General features: G+C 30.4%; 2 protein-coding genes across 3 annotated transcripts; both read right to left on the reverse strand.

Annotated features, from left to right (window-relative positions):
- Positions 1 to 2560: 2560 nt before the first annotated feature.
- LOC114370658 (probable glycerol-3-phosphate acyltransferase 3) lies at positions 2561 to 5100 on the reverse strand. The gene is made up of 2 exons (XM_028328050.1): positions 4343 to 5100; positions 2561 to 3749 (listed from the first exon to the last, which is right to left on the reverse strand). Exons 1-2 carry the CDS (start codon positions 5069 to 5071, stop codon positions 2808 to 2810), a joined length of 1671 nt encoding a protein of 556 aa, XP_028183851.1. The 5' UTR covers positions 5072 to 5100; the 3' UTR covers positions 2561 to 2807.
- Positions 5101 to 13939: 8839 nt separating this feature from the next.
- Positions 13940 to 16783, reverse strand: LOC114369820. Of its 2 annotated transcripts, XM_028327076.1 has the most exons (4): positions 16647 to 16783; positions 15874 to 16438; positions 14270 to 14413; positions 13940 to 14137 (listed from the first exon to the last, which is right to left on the reverse strand). In XM_028327076.1, exons 2-4 carry the CDS (start codon positions 16436 to 16438, stop codon positions 14121 to 14123), a joined length of 726 nt encoding a protein of 241 aa, XP_028182877.1. In that variant the 5' UTR covers positions 16647 to 16783; the 3' UTR covers positions 13940 to 14120. The 2 variants fall into 2 exon arrangements, with proteins under 2 accessions (XP_028182877.1, XP_028182876.1); XM_028327075.1 differs by having other exon boundaries at positions 13943 to 14413.
- Between the last annotated feature and the right edge of the window lie 6247 nt (positions 16784 to 23030).

The following is a 23030-nucleotide window of genomic DNA, read 5'->3' on the forward strand; positions in this document are numbered from 1 at the left end:
CATCTATGAGTTATGATTTTTTTAGTTTGGATTATAAATATTTTTTATTGAAGATAATTATATTTAAGTTAGATAAAATTATTGTGAGCAATAAATATCTCCTTCCAAGTATATGCTGCGATTTTCTTCGCAGTCAAATCACATGTTGAGTGCGTTCAAGCCTTCAAGTTCAACCCTTGGGCTTGAAGTATGCTATTAGTCTTTTACTACAAGCTTATTAATTAGTGCAGTCATATTCAAAACCGTCGCCATGGTTCATTTTTTTTTTAGATTGGCACAAACTCTTTGGCTGGATCAGAAATGTTGCAGAAGTTACGTACGGACCTTACGGTGCAACTTGGTCTCATGCACTCATGATCTCGGCGGCAACTATCACTTTTTCACATCAAACTTCTTACACAGCTATAGTTGCAACACAAAGAACATGTGCATTTCCATAGCTTAGAAGTCGATAGAGATAATATAAACAACAAAACTAAGATTAAGATGAACGACGTAAGAAGAAAACAATTGTGAGATCCATAACTTCCCTGTCATGTTTCCTTTTACCGCGTAGCTAAAATTAATATTTTATTAACCCTTGGACTTGAAGTATGCTATGAAGTCTATAGTTGGCCAATTGGAGCACTCGAAAGTTCTGGTCAAATAGTGTTTAATTGCTTATTCCCCTCTCCCTGCTCTATCTACTCCTGCGTGCGGACGTTGCGCACTTCAAGAGCACAGCATTTATGATTTTATCGTTAAGGAAAAAAATACGCAGCATTTATGATTTTATCGTTAAGGAAAAAAATACGCAGCATTTATGGGACTACGAGACTAGACTGTAGTATTTTTTTTGCGGCATCATAATACCGTGGACGAGAGAAAGAGAACCATGTATCAAAATATTTACTGACGGCTTAAATGGGATAAAGTGGTTTGGTTCAATTAATTTTTTTCAGTATATATAGACATTTTTCTACTACTATTAAATATGAGGATGGATATATAGAAGGGATTCAAGGATTAAGGCTCAAACTTAGCCACATCATAATATATATATATATATATAATAAAAAGTATGAATAATTTTAATTTTTTAAGGTTTTTATTTATTAAATGAATATAATATCAAAAAAAGATATTGTAGGAGCGCATAATTTAATATAAAAAAGTGAAAAATTCTTTAAAAAAAGATGTTAAGTTGGTCCAAAAGTAATGATTTTTGAAAAGCAGGACATAGCGAACCCATATTTCATTTTGTTTTATTTTTACAGAAGAGGATCTATTTTATGAAAATCATAACAGACGAATATCAAATTTGATGGAATAAAAAGAGAAATTACAATAAAACACGGAGGAACGAATTTGTTGGGCCGCAAATAAAATACTAGAGAGATTTTCATTTTTTTTAATTTGTGGGAATCAAAGATAAATATTAAAATATTTATAATAACCCACACATTCTACTCAATCAGTTAAACTAGTTAAACTTGTTTGATAAAGAGATTTTCATTAACAAGTCACAAACAAACTACATAAATGCAATGTGTTTGAATTTTTGGTGGATTTTTCTGATTAAATATATGGATTTTTCATATTATTTTACATATTATTCAACTTTTTTTACCCATAAATTTGGGATATGTTTGAATTTTTGGTGGTGGAAGGATCCAAAAATATATTTAAAGAGTAAAATTAATTTAGAGTCATGATTACTCTTCAAAAATATATTTGAGTAAAAAATTTCTTGCAAAATCAATTTTAAAGAAACAAATTAAAGTTATGATACTTTTACAAATTCTAATCCAAACATACATTTATTGGTTCCTTCTCATTTCACATTTATCTAATCACAACAACTATAGCTATCAAGTATATCAATTAACTAAATTATTTGTGGTAATACTATTTAATTACACTGTAAGTTTCCTTTCTAAAACATTATATTCCAAATTGTTTAGTGTATATCAAATATTGTTGTTAAATATCTATTTTTGATGACATAAAAAAATTTTTCTTGTAAATCATCTTTAATCTTGCAGGAGATCCGTACATAAAGGAAGAAATAAATTGAAAAGAAAACAGAAAAAAATTAATAAGAAAGTGACTTATTAGACTAATTTTTAGCACAAGTATTCTTGATGACACCTGTTTTCAGGTGTTAAATGCTGGACAATTAATTACTGGAGAGTTAGGTGCATTAAAACTGTATTTGCGACATACTCGATCTAATTATGCACAATAGAAGTTTTGACTTTTGAACATCCAATTAAGGAACATTATAGATATTAAATCACATCTCAAACCATTTTAAAAATTCCGAGGAAAGAGAGTAGTACTACTTTTTGATTTTGACTTTGATAGTACATGATAGGAAAAGGTCATGGACAAGAAAACTGAGAAATGCAAAATCAATAAATGAATGGGATCGGAGCTGTGAAGACTATGTAAAATCTTGTTCGAGTTAAATTGCATTTCTATCTTAATTATACAACATGAGTGCATGTACATTTAGGCGGTAGCTCGATCCATTAAATTGCATGCATAATAAGAAGGACTATATATAGATGAGAATTAATTATTAAAATTGCTTTTGAACGTACTACACAAGGAATTGAATTATTACAAAGTTTGAAATAATAGAAAGGAATAGGAGTACGAATTTAATTAATTTTACTGGAGGCCCCATTGCTTGGCCTTGTATCTTTTTCATGGATCCTATATATATAAATACATAATTGGTCATTTTCGTCACAGCTAACGGTTGTTGGATGACTTTACAGAGGGAAACGTACTAGCTAGCTCTCGATCTGGATTTCGATCCACTACGACTTGGACTTGCTTTTGCATTTGGTGTTGGAATTAACAATGCCTTCATTACCAGCTAACATCAAGTACTTGTCCTTTCGTGTGAGTTTAGTGCACTCAAACCCCAACGCGGTACCAATCTGTGTTTGGACCCTATTAGCCACATGAAACCTCGAAGTTTGATGGTCAAGAACGCTGGTGTTACTGGTGTGAGATGATAGTAATTGGGAAGGGAAAACATGGTTGAGCAGCTGAACCGTGTAAACAGGCTCGGGGTTCATGAGAAAGAAGAATGGGTCCAAGCACTTAAGTCCACCAGCAGTGGTTCCGTGGAACATACTAACGTGGGAATCAACTGCAACGGGGACAATCTCATCGCACATCTCTGAGAACAGAGGGCTGAACCTCAATAAATAAGGTTCTCTACATGTGGTCCCTTCAGGACAAACCACCAGGTCCCCTTGCCCCAGCAAATTTTTCATCATTTTCGCATCCTCGTCGCGGTTTCTAGTTAACCGCACCGTTTTGATTGGGGCAAGGATCTCAGACATCCTACTCAAACTGTACGTGACGGCGGTTAAGTTTTTTTGCAATGAGAAAGATATGTAGAGCGGGTCTAATAATGTTCTGTGGTTACACACGTAGAGATTACCAACAATGCCCTTGTTGTTTTGTTTAATGTTGTGGGGGCGTGTGGGTGCTGATGTTGTTGTGGTGAGACGGATCCCACTAAAGACCAACAAGGGGGTTGAGATGGTAAATGGAAGAGAGAGAGCCAGGGAAATGCGAATAACAGAGAGGATGATTGCATAGGGGAACCACATCAACATTGCTATGGACTCCGCTGGAGTGGGTCTTAGCGCCAATCTTCCATCGTGAAAGATAAGGCCTCTGGGGTATCTCTCCCTTGCTAGCTTTTGCCAGCTCCTCTTGTCTGCTTCTGACACCACGTACACTTCCTGTATTTATTGTTTACAAACACAAATATTAACATCTCAGGTTAAATTTAAACTGCTGGAACTTCTCACTTCCCAGGGCATTGTACTCCCACATAAATATAATTTAATACTCTAATACTTTTTCATTCAAAAACTTCTCAAATTTTTCCTAGTTTCTTACTACTAGTAGTACTATATAGTATCATGTGAAGATCATCGTGGAGTCCTTTACATAAAAAATCCAAGAGGCTAGAGTGTTACAAACACCACACATTTTTTAATATACCTCTAGTATATTATTATTTATTAACAATTATAAAATTATGAATAAAACTAGCTAAATAAAAAAATAAACTTACAAGATTTGATAAAGAGCTAGCGTGCTTTTAGTATTTTTCATAAATCACCAAGTTTGACCGTTGTGGGTTTTTTTTGTTTGAAAATAATAAAATATTTTTTTGTACTTTCTATATGATATATTGTTTATCTTTTAACGAAAAAATTGTTTCTGGTTCCTTAACTTGTAGAAATAATACATACTAGAATGGAAAAGAAATTTAAGACGTACATACTATACGGAACTTAAAAGGGTAGGGAATTAAAGGGAGACTAACCTTGCAATGAGAGAAAAATAGATCATGGTCGCGAATGTTGCGAAACCTTGTGATTCCGATCATGTCGGAGCATCCTTTCCCTTCTTTTACTAGCTCCAAGGCATGCATAGTTTTTGTGTCCTCCATCAACCCCACGTAGTATCCGCAGAAAACTTTCATCTCCCTTCCCACAACGAAATCAATGTCCAAATACTCTCTCAAGAAGCTTTCCACCATCACGTGGGGTAAATTGGTAACTCCCACTGTCTTCCCTCCTTTTTTGAGTGCCTCAAACATTTCTGCACCAACGTCCTCCAAGAAGAATTTGGGCAAAACGGACCTTCCAACTCTGAAGCTCGATGCTTTGATCCCGAAGAAGCATGCCATGACCATTATCTTCAACCCCATCTCTTTTCCTACGACACAAACAAAAGGGTATAGAAGAACCAAAACTATGGCTCTAACAAGCCCCCCTGCCTCAAAGGCCACGAGCATGAAATATGGGAACAAAGAAGAGGATTTCAACAACGCGTTTTCGACATCAAAGATCAACATGTGATCGTTGAGGTCTGATCGGTGGATTAGAGAGGGGAATTTCTGGTACTTATTAAACTGTGTTGGTGTTGCACCCGAAAAAGAATTGCTTATGGTTCTGTGGAAACGGATTAGGTTCCTTAGTTGCCTAAAGAGAAAACGGTACCAAAAGAAGAAAAGAGACTTGAAGAAAAACGCTCTGAACAATTTAGCCATCGAAACAAAAACACAACACCGTTGTTAGGTACTGTATGCTGCCATTTTCAGGAGGGGAACGCCTTGTATTTATAGAACCACGGATGCGTTAACACCCATGTTTTTGCGCTATTATTACGCTTCTGCCATTTTTTATTTGTCCGTGTTGAGCCAGCTTCACATGGCTTGCCAACTGCATTTTTTTTTTATTTGTTTTTTGTTGACCAAACTCCCAAGTCCATTACATTAATTGCATGAGGACTTTTTTCGGTGTTTTCCCTTCATTTGGTAAATATTTACAAAAGTTTAACTTCGTTGACTTGAATCACCATGGCAGACTCGGGAATTTGCAGAAAAAATTTCATATACAGTTGTGCTGTAACAATAAATTCCTGTGTCGGCATAGGGCTCTCAAGTGGCATTACACATTAGTAAAGCTTTTCAGCAAATGATCGAGTTCCCAAAGCAATTAATTAAAGATGATGAATATGGCTGAAATTAGAAGAAAGTGGCTAACTAAGTCTTACTATAACGGTATTCATGGCAGTGTCTTAACCAATCCATCGCCTTAGCCAACTTTACAACATCATGAATTGTTGTAAAGCTTTTTACAATATTTTCTTATTAAATTCTGTAAAAAATGTATTTTCTTATTAAATTCTTTTTACAGAATTATTACAAGATGTTGAATTTATAGTTGAAAATCTACGAAAATAAATATTGGAAAAATCTTTATTCATGACCAACAAACAAATTACATTAATAAACTTCACACCATGCATATTTCAATCTAGAACCTTAAGACATCATCTTTGCATTATTAGAATAAAATCCAATATCATTTTTCTGCCTCCTATAATTAACTAACTAGTCAAGAGTTCAATATGATTAATGATATTATTCATGAAAAACTAGAGTTAAAAAAATCAAGAAAATGATTAACGTGAGCAATGGTCAATAATAATAACTTAATAACATGCTCTAATTACAAAACAGAGAAAAATATTGGCGATATTTTATGTGACACTGTGTTTTTTTTTTACTTTATCTCCTTATTTTGAGATACGATTCACACAAAAAATGAATAATTTTCAATACATTTAAGTTAATCATATATATATATATATATATATATATATATATATATATATATATATATATATATATATTATTTGTTCATTACTTCTTTTTTATTTTATTTGTTGCCGACCTCAAGAAACTAATGGGCTACAAATTGAAATCCATGTTTTCCGTGAACGAAGGCATATGACTCTAGATCACAAATTCCCGATTCAAGAAAGACTTCAATCTCTATGTATAGCAAATCACATCAATCTCCGTGTATGTTCTTGCGAGTATAATATTTAATTTCACAATACGGAAAAATTAATAGAATATATACTATAATTTAAAAAACTCAATAATTACTATCAATTTATTCATAAATAGTCTACTGTTATATCTTTTAAAGCAATCACTTAGTTATTGAAAGCATGTACATTGGTGTACATGTAAAAAATAGGAACTGTCACTTGATATTCTCTCTTTCACAAATTGGCTATATATTAGATGAAATAATGAGTCATGAGAGAACATTAAAGTCAAATGGAAATGTTTTTTTTTTAAACAAGTCAAATGGAAATCATTCTTTTTTTTACTGAGTCAAAATGGAAATTTTATCCTTCTTTAAAAATAAACAAATGATTTAACATTCATTTATGATGATGTTACGTCCATTAGACCATACATACAAATTTGACGTATTTACCAGTAGGGTTTAACAACATAAACATAGACACATGACTATTCTAAAAATTAAAATTATATCACTTAAAAAAATTGAGTTTACAAAGAAAAATATATTAAGGTATACATTCAACCTTCCGGGCCGTGTCTAAAAAATTTAGAATCTAAGACAAAAAAATTGTCGAAATTTAATATAATATAAATTATCAATCTTTAATTTAATTTGAAAAACTTTTTTTAGCAATAGCAACCATTACGGGTATTGCAAGTAAAATTTTATAAACAATGTATACATCTGGAAAAATATTATCTTTTGTCATATATAGTCTAATATTTTGGATTTTTAATTTCTTATTTTAATAATTCTTCCAATACTTTCATAATACTAGCATAATATCTAAAACTTTTACGGTAAATAAGGCCAAGGCTACGGCCAATAATTAATAACTGGTTGCCAATTATAAAAACAATCGACAAAATAGTTTTTCTTACACACAGACCGTAACAGTTGGATAAAGAAATGGGGCCTTAGGCGGTTGCCTAGATGGCTTGCCCAATACACGGCTCTGCAAACTTTATATTAAAAAAAATCATGCATTAACTCATTTTTTTTAAGGGTTGAACTCATATTTTAATAAAATAAAAAATAATAATATTTAATATATATAAGATCAATTAAACAAATTTCTAACACCTACAACTACAAGTGACTCCATCACAATGTTATTATGTTTGGATCAATAATCAACTTGGTTAGAATAATGAATCATTAAGTTAAAGATTCCATTCAGATCTAGAGAGTCATTAATTGACATGTATAACTCGATCAATATTAAAAAAAATTAAATAATTTAATAATATATAAACTTATACACTTAAAATTTAAATTTAATATATTTAGAAGCATAATTATGAATTTATTTAAAATTTTAATGATGCAACATATTTATTTAGAATCCAATATAAATAAATAATCTTAAGTTAGAATTTAGATTTTATATATATATATATATATATATATATATATATATATATATATATATATATATATATATATAATTGTTGTATAATGATAAACATAATATAATATACATACAAATTAGCCAAGGGAAAATTAAAAATGTTAACAATTATATCATCTAAAATTTTAAGATGTGGTTATACTCAGTAAAAATAAATTAGCAGCAAATCTTTAAACAATCAAAGTGTAAGATATAAATTTATTTTTCTAATATTAGTGATGTTGTTCAATTGTAAAAAAAAAAATTAAACATTACATGACCCATTGATTCAATTGGATCACTGAGTCACGTTTCAAGACTAAATCATGCCAAGTTGAACTGGGTCAAATGTGGAACAAATTCAACAATTGGCTCGAACCCATTGGATGTCTGATTCCTAGGTCAAAACGTGGACTTGAGTCCAAATCGAGATTAATAACCATGCTATGTCCCCTTCAAAGGTTATGGAGCAATGCAAGCATGAAGTTTTCACAAGTTTGTTTCCCAATGCATCATTAAAAAAATAGGAGTGGTGATATTTAGACACTTCTCGTTAATAACAAACACCCACCAACATCTTTAATTTTGGTTTTATTTCTTTTTTTCCATCTCATCATATCATCTATCATATTTATGTTTTTTTCTACTCATATATATATATATAGAGAGAACATGATTCCGTGAGAACAATATTTTGTGCGACAATATAAGGAAAACTAAAAGAAATCATTAGATCAAAATTAAAAATAATAAGTAATTGAGATTAAAATATTTAAAATTTCAAATTAAAATATAATATATCATCAAATCTCTAAAAGATTAATCAAATACACCAAACACATCTATAAAAATATCGATTATTACTTTTTAAATCATCTCATTTAATCCATCGTCACCATCATGATTGTCGTTGTCATCATCATCACTACTGACATTAACCACCACCTCCATCATCAACTTTCATAACATCTATCATTATAATCTTTGTCATTGTCATTATCACTATCATGATATATCGCAGTCCATGGTTTGAAGTCTTTCTGTCAAACAATATGCATGCTGTGGGCGCTCTCTACCTATTGGAATGGGGATGGTGACTTAACGGAAAGCGAGACATCTCCGACGTCAAATTCTTACATGTATTATAAAATTTCAACTATTATATATTAGCCTCATAATTGCTTTATAAATGCTAGGAAGAGGCTAACATCATGGACAAAGGATCCATATGCCGTGGCAAGCATTTATTGTGGCATTGTGGCATTATGGCCATGCTCTATGGACCATATACCATAATGTCAAAGGATCAAAACCCATGTAATGTAAAGAAGGATTATGCAATGCACACTCTCTAGTTTCTTCAATTTCTTTCCGTCTTTGTGTTCATGTTCCGTGAATTGTACAATAAATTTAAGTTAATCTATATATATATTATTTGTTGATTACTTCTTTTTTATTTTATTTGTTGCCGACCTCAAGAAACTAATGCGCTACAAATTGAAAGCCATGTTTTCCGTGAACGAAGGCATATAACTCTAGATCACAAATTCCCGATTCAAGAAAGACTTCAATCTCTATGTATAGCAAATCACATCAATCTCCGTGTATGTTCTTGCGAGAATATTTAATTTCACAATACGGAAAAATTAATAGAATATATACTACAATTTAAAAAACTCAACAATTACTATCAATTTATTCGTAAATAATCTACTGTTATATCTTTTAAAGCAATCACTTAGTTATTGAAAGCATGTACATTGGTGTACATGTAAAAAAATAGGAACTTTCACTTGATATTCTCTCTTTCGCAAATTGGCTATATATTAGATGAAATAATGAGTCATGAGAGAACATTAAAGTCAAATGGAAATGTTTTTTTTTTAACAAGTCAAATGGAAATCATTCTTTTTTTTACTGAGTCAAATGGAAATCTTATCCTTCTTTAAAAATAAACAAATGATTTAACATTCATTTATGATGTTACGTCCATTAGACCATGCATACAAACTTGACGTATTTACCTGTAGGGTTTAACAACATAAACATAGACACACGATTATTCTAAAAATTAAAATTATATCACTTCAAAAAATTGAGTTGCAAAGAAAAATATATTAAGATATACATTCAACCTTCCGGGCCGTGTCTAAAAAATTTAGAATCTAAGACAAAAAATTTGTCGAAATTTAATATAATATAAATTATCAATCTTTAATTTTGAAAAAAAAAAATTAGCAATAGCAACAATTACTGGTATTGCAAGTAAAATTCTATAAACAATGTATACATCTGGAAAAAATATTATCTTTTGTCATATATAGTCTAATATTTCGGATTTTTAATTTCTTGTTTTAATAATTCTTCCAATACTTTCATAATACTAGCATAATATCTAAAACTTTTACGGTAAATAAGGCCAAGGCTACGGCCAATAATTAATAACTGGTTGCCAATTATAAAAACAATCGACAAAATAGTTTTTCTTACACACAGACCGTAACAGTTGGATAAAGAAATGGGGCCTTAGGCGGTTGCCTAGATGGCTTGCCCAATACACGGCTCTGCAAACTTTATATAAAAAAAATTATACATTAACTCATTTTTTTAGGGGTTCAACTCATATTTTAATAAAATAAAAACTAATAATATTCAATATATATAAGATCAATTAAACAAATTTCTAACACTTACAACTACAAATGACTCCATCACAATGTTATCATATTTGGATTTGTCATCGACTTGGCTAGAATACTGGATCATTAAGTCATAAATTGATTCAAACCCAATGAATTATCAATTGATCCGGATTAATATTTAAATAATTTAATAACATACAAATTTGTATACTTAAGATTTAAAATTTAATATATTTAGAAGCATAATTATAAACTTATTTAAAATTTTGAATATGTAACATATTTTTTTTTAGAATCCAGTATAAGTAAAAACCTTAAGTTAGAATTTAGAATATATATATATATATATATATATATATATTATTGTTTCATAATGATAAACATAATATAATATACACACAAATTAGTCAAGGGAAAATTAAAAATGTTAATAATTATATCATCTAAGACTTCAAGATGTGGTTATACTCAGTAAAAATATATCAGCAAATCTATAAACAACGCACGTGTAAGGTATAAATTTATTTTTCTAATATTAGTGATGTTGTTCAATTGTAAAAAAGAAAAAACTATAAATTGCATGATATGTTGATTCAACTTGATCATCTAGTCATGGTTCAAGACTGAATCATGCTGAGTTGAACTGGGTCAAATGTGAAATAAATTCAACAATTAGCTCAGACTCATTGGGTGTCTGATTCTTAGGCCAAAGCGTCGACTTCGGTCCAAACCGAGTTTAATAACCATGCTGTGTCCCCTTCAAAGGACATAGGAGCAATGCAAGCATGAAATTTCCACAAGTTTGTTTTTGAGCGCATCATTCAAATAGGAGTGGTGATATTTAGACACTTATTCTTAATAACAAACACCCACCAACATCTTTAATTTTTGTTTTATTTCTTTTTTTCCATCCCATCATATCATCTATCATATTTATATCTTTTTCTACTCATATATATATATATATATATATATATATATATATATATATATATATATATATATAAAGAGAGAGAGTACGACTCCGTGAGAACAATCAATATCTTGTGCGACAATATAAGAATAATTAACAACAATCATCAGATCAAGATTAAAAATAATAGACGATTGAAATTAAAATATTTAAAATTTCAAATTAAAATATAATATATCATCAAATCTTTAAAAGATTAATCAAATACACCAAACACTATAAAAATATCGATTATTATTTTCTAAATCATCTCATTTAACTCATCATCATCATCACAATCATCGTTATCATCATCACTTGCATCAACCACCACCTCTATCATTATAACTTACCTTTGTCATTGTCATTGTCATTATCATGATGTATCGCAATTGATATTATCATTTGTCACCAACTTTCACTATTATCGTTATCAATTGTCACCACCAAGATCGTCATATCATCGTTCTCACAAAAAAATAATTTTCAATGAATTATATATATATATATATATATATATATATATATATATATATATATATATATATATATAAGTAATAGGAAAAGGGCTAGAAAAAACATTCAAATGATTAAAATAAATAAAACTTAACGTACTTGATTATTTTATGTTTTCTAAAAAATAAATATATTTTATGTATACAAATCTTTAACCCCCTCTCCCCATCCAAAAAAAAAAGTAAGAGAGACGGGCTGCAGTCATCCATAATTAAAACCAATAAAGAAAAAGTCATGTGAATTTACAATATGAGTCATGTACCATAATTAAAACCAATAAAGAAAAAGTCCTGTGAATCTAGGGTATTCTATTTCTATTAGTAGAATGCAATTTATCACCACATCCTTCTCATCTTCTTAATTTATAGTTTCTACACCATTCGTGCACAAATTGTGGATCCTCAAATGATTGGCCAATTCCCGATATGTTCAAACTTCCACAGCATTATCCAGCTAGGCAAGAGTGGCCCAAAAACAAATATTTCAGATACACACATATTAAGGAAATTGAATTCAGCAATCATGCTGCCCACCCCCCACTTTCTTTGGGGGAGGTGTGGTTCAGTCTCAGTGCATTCACTGATTCACCCGCAACTCATTTCTAGAAAATCGTTGGTTGTACATGTATGTTCAAACTTAAAAGCATACATGAATCTGTGATTTGAGGCTACTCACATGGATTTAATAAGTATTTATTTTGTACACTTATTTGTATTTTTTAAAACTAAATTACAAATATACTAGTACATAACTTGAACTTAAGAAAATAGTATTTAAAATAAGTAATACATGAAAACAATTAATATCAAAGTATAGACAATTGAAACTTGAGAAAAAAATTCTTTTAAAGTTCATAAATATCTACTTTTAAATTAAATTTGAGTTCTCATCTTGAACGAAAATACTTTTAAGAGTCATACTTAAATGAGAGTGTATATCCTCACTCTTATTAAGCCACGTATTTTTTTTAAAGCCTCATATCTTATCTTAACCAATGTATCTAGCATATAATTTTATTGTATTTTTAACTTTCTGATTCTTCTAAACATACTTCTTAATTTTCATTTTAAATTTTAAATCCAAATCATTATATCAAACTAAAGATATTTTTCTTATAATAAAAAAATTAACATCACCAAAATGGTGTAATTAAGGTGTGTTTGATTTACATTTTTATTTTTTGAAAATTATTTTTATTTTCAAAAAATTAGAATTCTGAAAACATGTTTAATTTAACTTCTTGTTTTCTGTTTTCAAAAAATAAAAACAGTAAAATTTATGATATATTAACTTCTTGTATTTTTTGTATTTTTAAATTTGCTTAAAATTATATTCTTTGTCATTATATTTTCATTTTATTAAAATGAGGTTTGTGTTTTTAATTGAAAACAAGATTTTATTATTTTCATTTTCTGGTTGTTTCCTGTTTTCATTTTCACTAAAAATGTTTTAAAAAATTCAACCAAACACATTTTCATCATCATTTTTTGTTTCCAATAAAAATGAAAATAAAAAATAGTCAAACCAAACACCCCTTAATTTTTCTTTAAATGAAGAAACTTTCAATAGTTTCTTTTAAAGAAACAGTCAATATAGTTAAAAATAATCATATAACGCACTTTAAACTATTCATTAAAAAAATAAAAACATGGACAATTATTTTTCTTATGGGTGAAGGCGATCATTTAAGAATAAGCTATATTCTTACATGCAAATTGACAAAATTTTACATATCATTTTTAAGAGGTAAAAAAATCTGCTAACAGAAATTAATTGCCACAAAAAAACAACTTCTGCGTCGTGGCATTCTGCCAAAAACCCAAGTATTCTAAAGTTGTTACTTGCATTAGCTTATAATTTCCTATCAAAATCTTATGGATGAAACGGTAAGAAAAATGATATTTTCTCAAAAATCTAATACTAGTAAAATCTAAACATGCAATCCCTAGGAGAAATCAGCAGTGCCATCATTACCAAGGTGGACAAAAAAACTCACCTGGACATACTGCAAGCTAAGTCAGCAGAGACGAAATAATTTATAAGCAAAACTCTTTTTTTTTTTAATTAGCATTACCAATCAAGTCACTGTACAAGCAAACTTAACAAATGGCTAAGATTCCTAATGGCTGTACAACAACACATACATAATCCAAACTATTAAAAGAATAGCCTAAAATCACATTGAAAGGGAAAGAACCTTCAAAATTTCCACATTATCTTTTCTGCTGAACTGCAATAGTACAAAACAGTAGGAAAAGAATCAGATTGCTTCAATTTTGATATATTCCCATTAGTCCATTACCGTAGAGTACATAAAATTTCCTTCAATTACATAGTTGTGAAAAAAAAAGAAAATACACACATGGATTGCGAGAGCCAGGTGCATCTCCTTCATTTCTATTGAAGTCTGGGGGATACTGAATTGAAATCAAACCCTCATTTCCTGCAATTGTTGCCTCAGGGGAATCCATTAACCCAACGGCAGCACTATTTGCAGATCTGATTCCTGCATGCAATGTCTAAGGAACATGAGTATTTCCTAAATACCAGACTTCCAAATGAAAAGCATCCAAAACTATAAAGTTTGATGTGCATAAGAAGCCAGATTCCCCCTAGAGTTTGAAGATAAACTGTAAACTTTTTGCTGAAGGCAGGACGAAACCAAGAAAGCAAGATAATTTTACATGGTAAATACTATTTAATGAAAGCCAACTTTAAATATAATTGCACATAAACAAAGCTGAATAAGCACGGCTTAGTAGGATTTAATAATTATGCAAAAATGTTTGGCCATTCCAGGGCAGAAAGTCAGAAACCACATAAAAAACTAATAAAAAGAACGAGACATTCTCAAAACACATTGAAAAACTATTAACAAATCCTTAGCTCCAATAGTCACTTTACAATATTTCAAGATGTTCAATTAATATTCAAGACGGTAGGTCAAGGCTCAATCTAACTCCCCAACATAAATATTTACAGTTTATGTTTGGTTTTAGTTTCCTTATAATATAATGCATATTCAGAAGGACAAAATTATCATGTATAATGTGAAACGATAATTTAGTATTAGGATACATTCTCAAAGCTGTAGATATATAATATCATAGACAAACTTGAAGAAGAATGAAACCATTAAATACATACATTGAATCAGAGATGAGATTTGATTTGGTGAATACACGCATGCATTAAGCCAAATACCACTCATAAATTTTTTCAACTCAGAATAAGTATTCGATTTTGTAATAGAGCTTGTTATTTGTTACCATGATGAAGGAAAGGTAAAAGTAAAAAGACAGGGAAACAACAAAAGTAAATCAGACCCTAATGATATAACCTATATCTTGGTGATGATGAAATTACACAGTAAACTTTTCATTTAAGACAAGTCTTTGCTGTAATAGTCAGAAAAGTAGCCATGTATTTTTTCAGAAAGGGTAGATGTAAATCAACTAATTAGTGAAAAGATAAAATGCTAGGAGATATTTACCATGAGATAAATATAAGAAAAGAGCATGAGAAAAAGATGGCGTACAGTAAACTAAGTTTCAAGTTTTAGCCATCAATATAAACACCAAAAGAACCACAGTTGCAATGCAAATGAACTCAAGCCAGTGTATCAATACAAGCAGCTCTATGCTTCGGATTAATGTACAGAACGAACAGAACAAATGCTTCTCTCTATTATTCATTTCTAATCACCAATTTGGTATTTGGGAGGAGACAGTTTAGCTTTGATGTTAGTTTGAAAGTGGCTACATATATGACATGACACCGATTTGAGATTTGGGTGGGTGGTGTACTAGTAAACATAAAGTGTGTGTTTGAATTATCTCATTTACATTCAAAACAACTTATGTATTGAAAATCTCGTTGAGAGATCCTTAAAACTATATCAAAATTCAAATGTGCACTAATTACACCACTAGGAGGACAAAACTAACAAAAGAACTGCTTATTTACCGTGAAGTATTATGACAAGGAAGAAGAAAACAGTGATGACCATGGCATAAAGACTGGTATATGTTGATGATGACGATGAGGACTTGCTCGCTTTCATCTTTCTCACTGCTTTCATTTTCTTAACCCTTGCACGCTTCTGCAAGGCGAGCTCCGCAAGTTCCTCCATAAACTTCTGATCACCAGCATCCAGTGAAGGACCTCTTGGAGGCAGGGGTGGCTTTGGAGGCTTTTTGGGGATAAAGAGCTTAGTCTTCTGTTTTGCATGATTACCATTTACATTGGAAAATTGGTGTTGGACAAAACCCTTGTCCACAAGCAATTCCACATTATTTTCATCCATAACCACAACATCACCAGATTTTGCTGAATTGCTACATGACTCAGTCCCACTTTTACCCTTATATGATCCATCAACATTCAAAATCCCATTCCACGCCCAACCAAAAGCACCCTTTGATTCTCTATCACTAACATAAAGATCGTTGCCTACATCCTCATCGCTAGAGTTCCCACCACATTCAAGGTCAAATTCAACGTCTTTCTCTCTTGGAACAGTATGGTCCATCTGACGTTAATCAATTTCATTAACAAAGAGTTTCAATTTTAAAAACCCAGCTCCTAATCACGCTAAAGATTAAATTTTGAATGTTTAAAAGTATGAACAGATTACTCAAAAACAATGGATTCAAAAATTAAGATGAAATAGATAAACATAAAAAAATGGCAAATCGAAATATAATAGAAGATGAAGAAGAATAAGAAGAGGGATGTACCTTGAGTCAAAGGGTAGAACCCTAGAAACATTCCTAACTAGGAATCTATCGGTACCCGCAGGCGCACTCATACACAGACATGACATTTTTTTTTTTAAACAAATTAAAAGACGACAATTTATGTTTTTTTCTCTTTGAATAATGGCCAATGGTTTTTCTTTCCTTTTTATTTAATTTTAAAAATCTATTTTGATGTTTTTAATGAAGCCGAACGTCAATGGTTGAAACTTGAAAGTTGAAAGGCGTCTATTGGGAATAGAGTGAGTCAATACAATAGAAATAGACACGCTCTGTCCTCCCAATTCCAAGTTCCACAAGACGACACAACAACTATTTCCAGGTTGCATCCATTATCCATTACGTGTCAATTGCTCAAAATCTTCTATTTTATTTTTACAGGAATGTTATACAGTTTGTTCTCCCTTATAATTCATTCTAAAAATTATCCTAGTATACCTTTTATAATTTATTCCATAAATTTTCCTACTAATTTATAAAAAAATTAATAAAAATAATATATTTAACATTTTAAATAAAAAATTCAATATTTATCATAAAAAATTACTAAAAATATTATAAGAAAATTCAAATATACTCATCGGATATTGATCAATTCATTTTCAATACAGTTGTTAGATTTTTTTATCATACATACAAATAAATTTCCTTACCAAATTCCAAACTCGTATTGATAATTTTGTGAGTTTCAAAAGAAATTAATTTTCTGAAAAAAATTAATTTTAAAAGAGTTTCAAAAGGTTTTGTGCATTTCAAGATAGAAAGACTAGCTAGGAAAGATAAAAATAAAAAAATAAAAATACAATTAATAGTTGTGCACCGCAAGATATAATGGGCAATATAATTGTATTTTCATTTTTTTTTACCCCAACTATATACAAGAAAAACAAATTTTGGTAATGTGAATAGTAACTCCCTTCAAATAACCATGAGCAGCCCAAACCACCACTTCCGTAGTTAGTTTTTTTTCCCACTATATTTCAATAAATTATTTTTTAAAATACCTGTACCCTGAAAAAGCCCAAAAAATAGTATCCTATTTCATTTTTATTTGGGTAAATAACAACTTTAATAACCAAACCAACAATAAAGCTTGTCAATACATTGGATCACAAAATCAATGGTCGAATTTCAAAATCACCGACTGAACTGATCACTCGATATTGTAGTGTTATAAATAATTTTTTGTATATTTATATAATATACATATTATAAACATAATATTTGTCAATATTGTTACAAGAATAACCTCCATCTTAGTGTAAGGTGTGCTTGTGTCAGTTGCTGACGATAGATTTGAGCCTTGATATGTTGCTTTTTGTTAATTTATTCCATTAAATACGAATATCTTATTATAAATATCACATTTGTCAATGCTAAAAAATAAAAAGGCTCCAGGGTAGTGGTAAGACTTGTTTATCTCCCATCACTGGAGATATATTGATACCTATCATTCCACAACAAAAAAAAAAATTCCTTCCTACCACTTTACTTGATGAACTCAGATCCTTTTCATAAGTTGAGTGTAATCAAATCAATCATATTCATTGGATTTCAATAGTTTCTTTTAATCTTTATCAAGTGAGAATTTATATTTTTCATTTGCTATAGTACTTTGTAACGATTTAACTCAGATCCTTTCGGCTACGAGTAATTATTTAGAGAAAATAATTAATGTATTGTCGCATATTTCCCTGGAAGTTGTATTTCATGGAAGAATCTGTGAGATGATGGGTCTAGACCCTCGAGTTTCTTGCATGAAACCCCTTCAAGAGATTGTATTGGAAAGTCACAAAGCTAAACACACGGGTATTTTATCGCTATATATATATAGTCCTTCTGTTCTTTTCTCAAGCAAGGTAATAGATATACTTGCTAGTTACAGTAACGATGGATTTTGATGAGTTGTTTGATCTGAATGGAGTGCTAATCCAGACCCAAGTCACAAAAAGGAGAAATGTAATTGATGATGTTCTACAATCTTTCCCGCATCCTACACATAGTGAGGAAGTGAAGGCTATTGGGTTCGATACTGAGTGTCATTTGTCAGATGAAGATAATGAGTGAAAAGAAGTCAATCCATGTCACTGATGGAGAAATAGGAAGGGAGCCCAAAAAACCCAACACCTATTACCAAATGTGCGACTGTGGTGGAAATTCATGAATCATTATTCAGCTGCTACATTTGAATTCGATTCCTCTGTCACTGCTAAATTTTCTTCGTATGCCGGATTATACTTTCGTGGGTGTTGGTATTAGAGAAAATTAGGATAAGTTGGAGAAACAATGTGGAATTAGATGCAGAAATGCAGTGGAACTAGGACCTTTAATTTGGCTGCTACTGTGATGGAGAAGCCTCGTTTGAGTAGTGCTTGCGGCATTGATGAACTTGGTCTTCGAAGGCATGGACCTTTGAGTGTGGTCTTTATGGATTGGTGCCAATATAAACTAGCAACAAACGACCTACTAGCTACTCTTGTTACGCTGTTGGGAGAAAATTGCTTGCTGCTAATTTGTTTGGGAGGGGTTTTATTAATTAATAAATAAATACTGATGAGTGCTTGTGGTAATCTGATTATTAGGTATTAAAATTCTATTTATTGGCGAAGGGAAAATGCTAATGTCATGGTGTGAAGTATTTAGTTTTTTGTTGATATGTTTACCGTGTAATTTGTACGTTACCACCATCAAGTACCACATTCATCCGGATATTTTTAAATTTAATAGATCTTGAAATTTTTAATTTTTCGTCAAAACTTATCTTTAATCTTTAATAAATGAGGCTTTTAATAATTTCATGGAGTGGTATTAACAATTAGGAAAGACGAGCTATTTGAGGATCCTTTCGGCTACCAATATTAATAAATCTAAATTAAGATTTAATCTTGGAACTAGTATGCAAAAATAAAAACAACGTCTTTAATTTCGCATATTTCCCTTGGAAGTTGTATTTCAATTTCATGCTGGAATTTATGAAATTGGACTAAACCCTCGAGCTTCCTGCATCAAACCTCATACATTGATGAGATTGTACTGGAACGTCAAAACGCTAAACACACATGCATGTATCTTATCCCTATATGTAGTCCTCAAACTTTGTTTTTATTTTCAAGCTAGGCTGATTTTTTCTCAACAACTACGGTATCAATGGAAGAGTTTGAGTTTAGGTTCGGTAGTAATATTCTTGTGAAGACTAACGTGGCAAAGAGGTAGGATACATTTATGACGTCATTATATTTTCCTTTAAGTTGTTTCTTCTTATTTTTTATGTTTCGTATGCCATTGAGTGAGTTGTTAATAGAGTATCATACAATTAAAAATTAAGTAATTATCTAGCGTGAGAATGGAAGTTTGGATACAATTGTTTTTAGATTAAGGGATGATGACCTTAGTCTAAATTAGGCTCGGCCAAGTGAGAGATATTACTTTAGACAATTCTATGTAATAGACATCTTATGGCAAACCTTCATATATGTCCTTGAGATAAGGCTGATAATAAAAATAAGTAGACATACCAATTTTGTAGTAATCGAGATAGTATAGAGGTAGTGCTGCTTAGAAGAGCAACAATTGATAAGAGTATATTTCTTAGCATTATCTACGTCATAAGTTGATATCTGAGTTAAGTTAATCACCTTGATCAACAATAATGTTCAAGATCTAAGCATAGTGTAAAGAACGATAGATGTGATGTATAGGTGCAATAGAAAACATTATTGCAAGTGCCTATAATTATGTCCACCATAGGCATGATGGAGTTGCATAGATTGTTAGACACTTAATGAGTGGGGGTGAACTAGTTGTGATAGTCATTAGCTTAGTTTGAGCCTAACTATGAAGAATCCTTTATAACCATCAAATTTCAATATTTAAGGAAAATTTAAAGGAAGATAGATGTGTAGGAAGAACATGTGATTTGATCTTGATTTTCTAGGACAAAAATCTTTTAAGGAAGGTAGAATTATAACACCTCAAATTTTGAGTACTAGGAATATATCATAAGGAGAATTCTTATTAGGAATCTTTTATTATATTTTTTTGTAAATATTTGTTATTTTTATTTGTATATTATTGATTTTGTCCTAAACATGTACTCATGTTGTGATAGTGTGTGTTCTTATACATGTGAATATTTTATATATATTATTATTATTGTTGTTGTTGTTGTCGTTGTCTTTATCTTTATTATATTATATTTGGTGTTAGAAGAGTATTAGATTAAATTTTTATAGTTAAAATGCTTGAAAAGTTGTCTAAGTATAGTGTTAGTTTTATTTTGGAAATCCTAGAAAGACCATGTCATATCTTGAGTTATAGTTGTCTGTTTGATGTGTTGTTTGCGTCATTGAAAAGCTTACTAAAAAAAATCATAGTTCATTCACATACCTTAAAAATCAAGATTAGCTTCTATCTTATGTTGGAAATCCTAGAAAGATTACGTCATATCTTGAGTTATAGTTGTCTATTTGATGTGTTGTTTGCGTCGTTGAAAAGCTTACTAAAAAAACTATAGTTCATTCACATACCTTAAAAATCAAGATTAGCTTCTATCTTAGAGAAAAAATAGCTCCTAAGTGATCATGAAAAACACTCTAAGTCCCACATTGAACAAAATAACCTCATGAATCTCTTTCTTCTTCTAAATATATATAAGAGACCAACAAGCCTTATATGCATCAAAGAATTAAGTGACCCTACCCTTAGGCGCGTAAACCCTCCTTAAGTTTATGATTATAACAGGTTTCTTTTCTTATACGGGTTGTGAATACCCTAAAGCACTATATTTTGTTATGATTTGGGTGAATTTGATTGTTGAATGTGTTGATATTTTGTTATTTTGATATTCTTGAAATTGAATTTCATAATTGATGTGGGACGCACATGCTAATTTTCTAATAGAAAACTTTAACTTAGAATACCAAAACATGTACTTAAATGATAAAATTAGACTTTAAGTTTTGTTTGTAAGAGTTGTAGCCCTGGATGGTAACTCCAGATATTGTAATTTTAGTGTGTAAAGGTTAAGTTGTCAAAATTATATAATCAGTTTGTATATTTTCTAATTTTAGGTTTCTAAACAATTGAAAGAGATTTTTAGGTCAACATAGAAGTTATAGATGACTATATTATCTTTTTGACGAAATATGAACCAACTCAATAGGATTAATACAATTCTAGACATGATAATTATACTCTATGAAGATTACAGTAACATAGAAGGAAAAATAAGTGTGTATATTGATATCATATGTTTTGAAGTGAAGGACATTTATGAACTTAATCGGCGAAGTCATGAATGAGTTTATGTATGACTCTGATCGTGGGATGCAATAATTTGGAATCTCCTTTAAGCTTATGCTAATGACATGTGTTAGAGTATCCTTTCAAGGCGGCCAAAACAACCTAACGTGCTACCAATAGTGTTATCTCGATGAAAGTGATAGTGTCGGGTTGCCCATTGTGTGACCATTCATTGACTACATGGACTCTTGGGCTACATTCGCAGTATTTTCCAAAGTGGTACCACATGCATATAAGTTTACGGGTCTAATGTGCATCATGTTTTGTGTGTGGCTTTGTGCATGGAATGTTTGGTTTGGATTAGGCATGTTTGTGTTATGGAACATAATTGTTTATAAATGTATCTTATATCATTATGACATCTTTAATGTTTTAAATTTATTGTGAGATATATCTAACTTCCCATTTGTTTGTCTTATTTGTATTTAGACTAAATGTCACTATCACATGTGAATGTCTGTATGGTTATGATGATGATACTACATAAAAGAATTAGGTCTCCACTTTATATTATTATTAATTTTAGTATTATGGATTCTTTCAAACAATGTAACATTGTGACACAAATTTTATTCATTTATCTAAGGATTAAATTAATGAATAATTTTTCATCATATTTTATTTATTATGGTTTGTATGGACTTTGTAGCGTCAAGATTTGTTTAAAATGGAATCACGTTATTTATTGATTTGTTTTCTTCAAGTTTGCAAATATCTAACATGTAATACTCTTACTTTTTTTTAAAAAAGTCGATACATTTTTTTAATTAAATTCCGGTGGGAATGTATTTAGAAAACATTATAAGTGTATGTGTCCTGGGAAAGAAGGATGTTACACCTATCCTTCAAAAAGTGAAAAACAAATTTCTTTTTCCTTTCAATGAGAGATAGAAACCTAAGATATTTTTCAGTTCCAATCAAATAAGAAACAACAAGAAATGATATAATGTCTTGTGTTGGAACTAAAGAAAATCTCAGATTTATGGAAGTTGATGATTTATCCTGATGCTCTTCCATAGGTGTCCAAAACATTTATTAGAGTGTTTGCTTCTTCTTTAGTAACCC

The sequence above is a fragment of the Glycine soja genome, chromosome 10, assembly GCF_004193775.1.
Source record: "Glycine soja cultivar W05 chromosome 10, ASM419377v2, whole genome shotgun sequence".
Lineage (NCBI taxonomy): Eukaryota > Viridiplantae > Streptophyta > Magnoliopsida > Fabales > Fabaceae > Glycine > Glycine soja.

What these genes read in the sequence shown, in the direction of transcription:
- LOC114370658 (XM_028328050.1), bottom strand. Translation starts at nt 5,071, where the DNA reads ATGGCTAAATTGTTCAGAGCGTTTTTCTTCAAGTCTCTTTTCTTCTTT. An exon ending in TATTTTTCTCTCATTGCAAG is followed by an intron (nt 3,750 to 4,342) that starts GTTAGTCTCCCT and finishes CAATAAATACAG; the next exon opens with GAAGTGTACGTGGTGTCAGA.
- LOC114369820 (XM_028327075.1), bottom strand. Translation starts at nt 16,438, where the DNA reads ATGGACCATACTGTTCCAAGAGAGAAAGACGTTGAATTTGACCTTGAA. An exon ending in CCTTGTCATAATACTTCACG is followed by an intron (nt 14,414 to 15,873) that starts GTAAATAAGCAG and finishes CATTGCATGCAG; the next exon opens with GAATCAGATCTGCAAATAGT.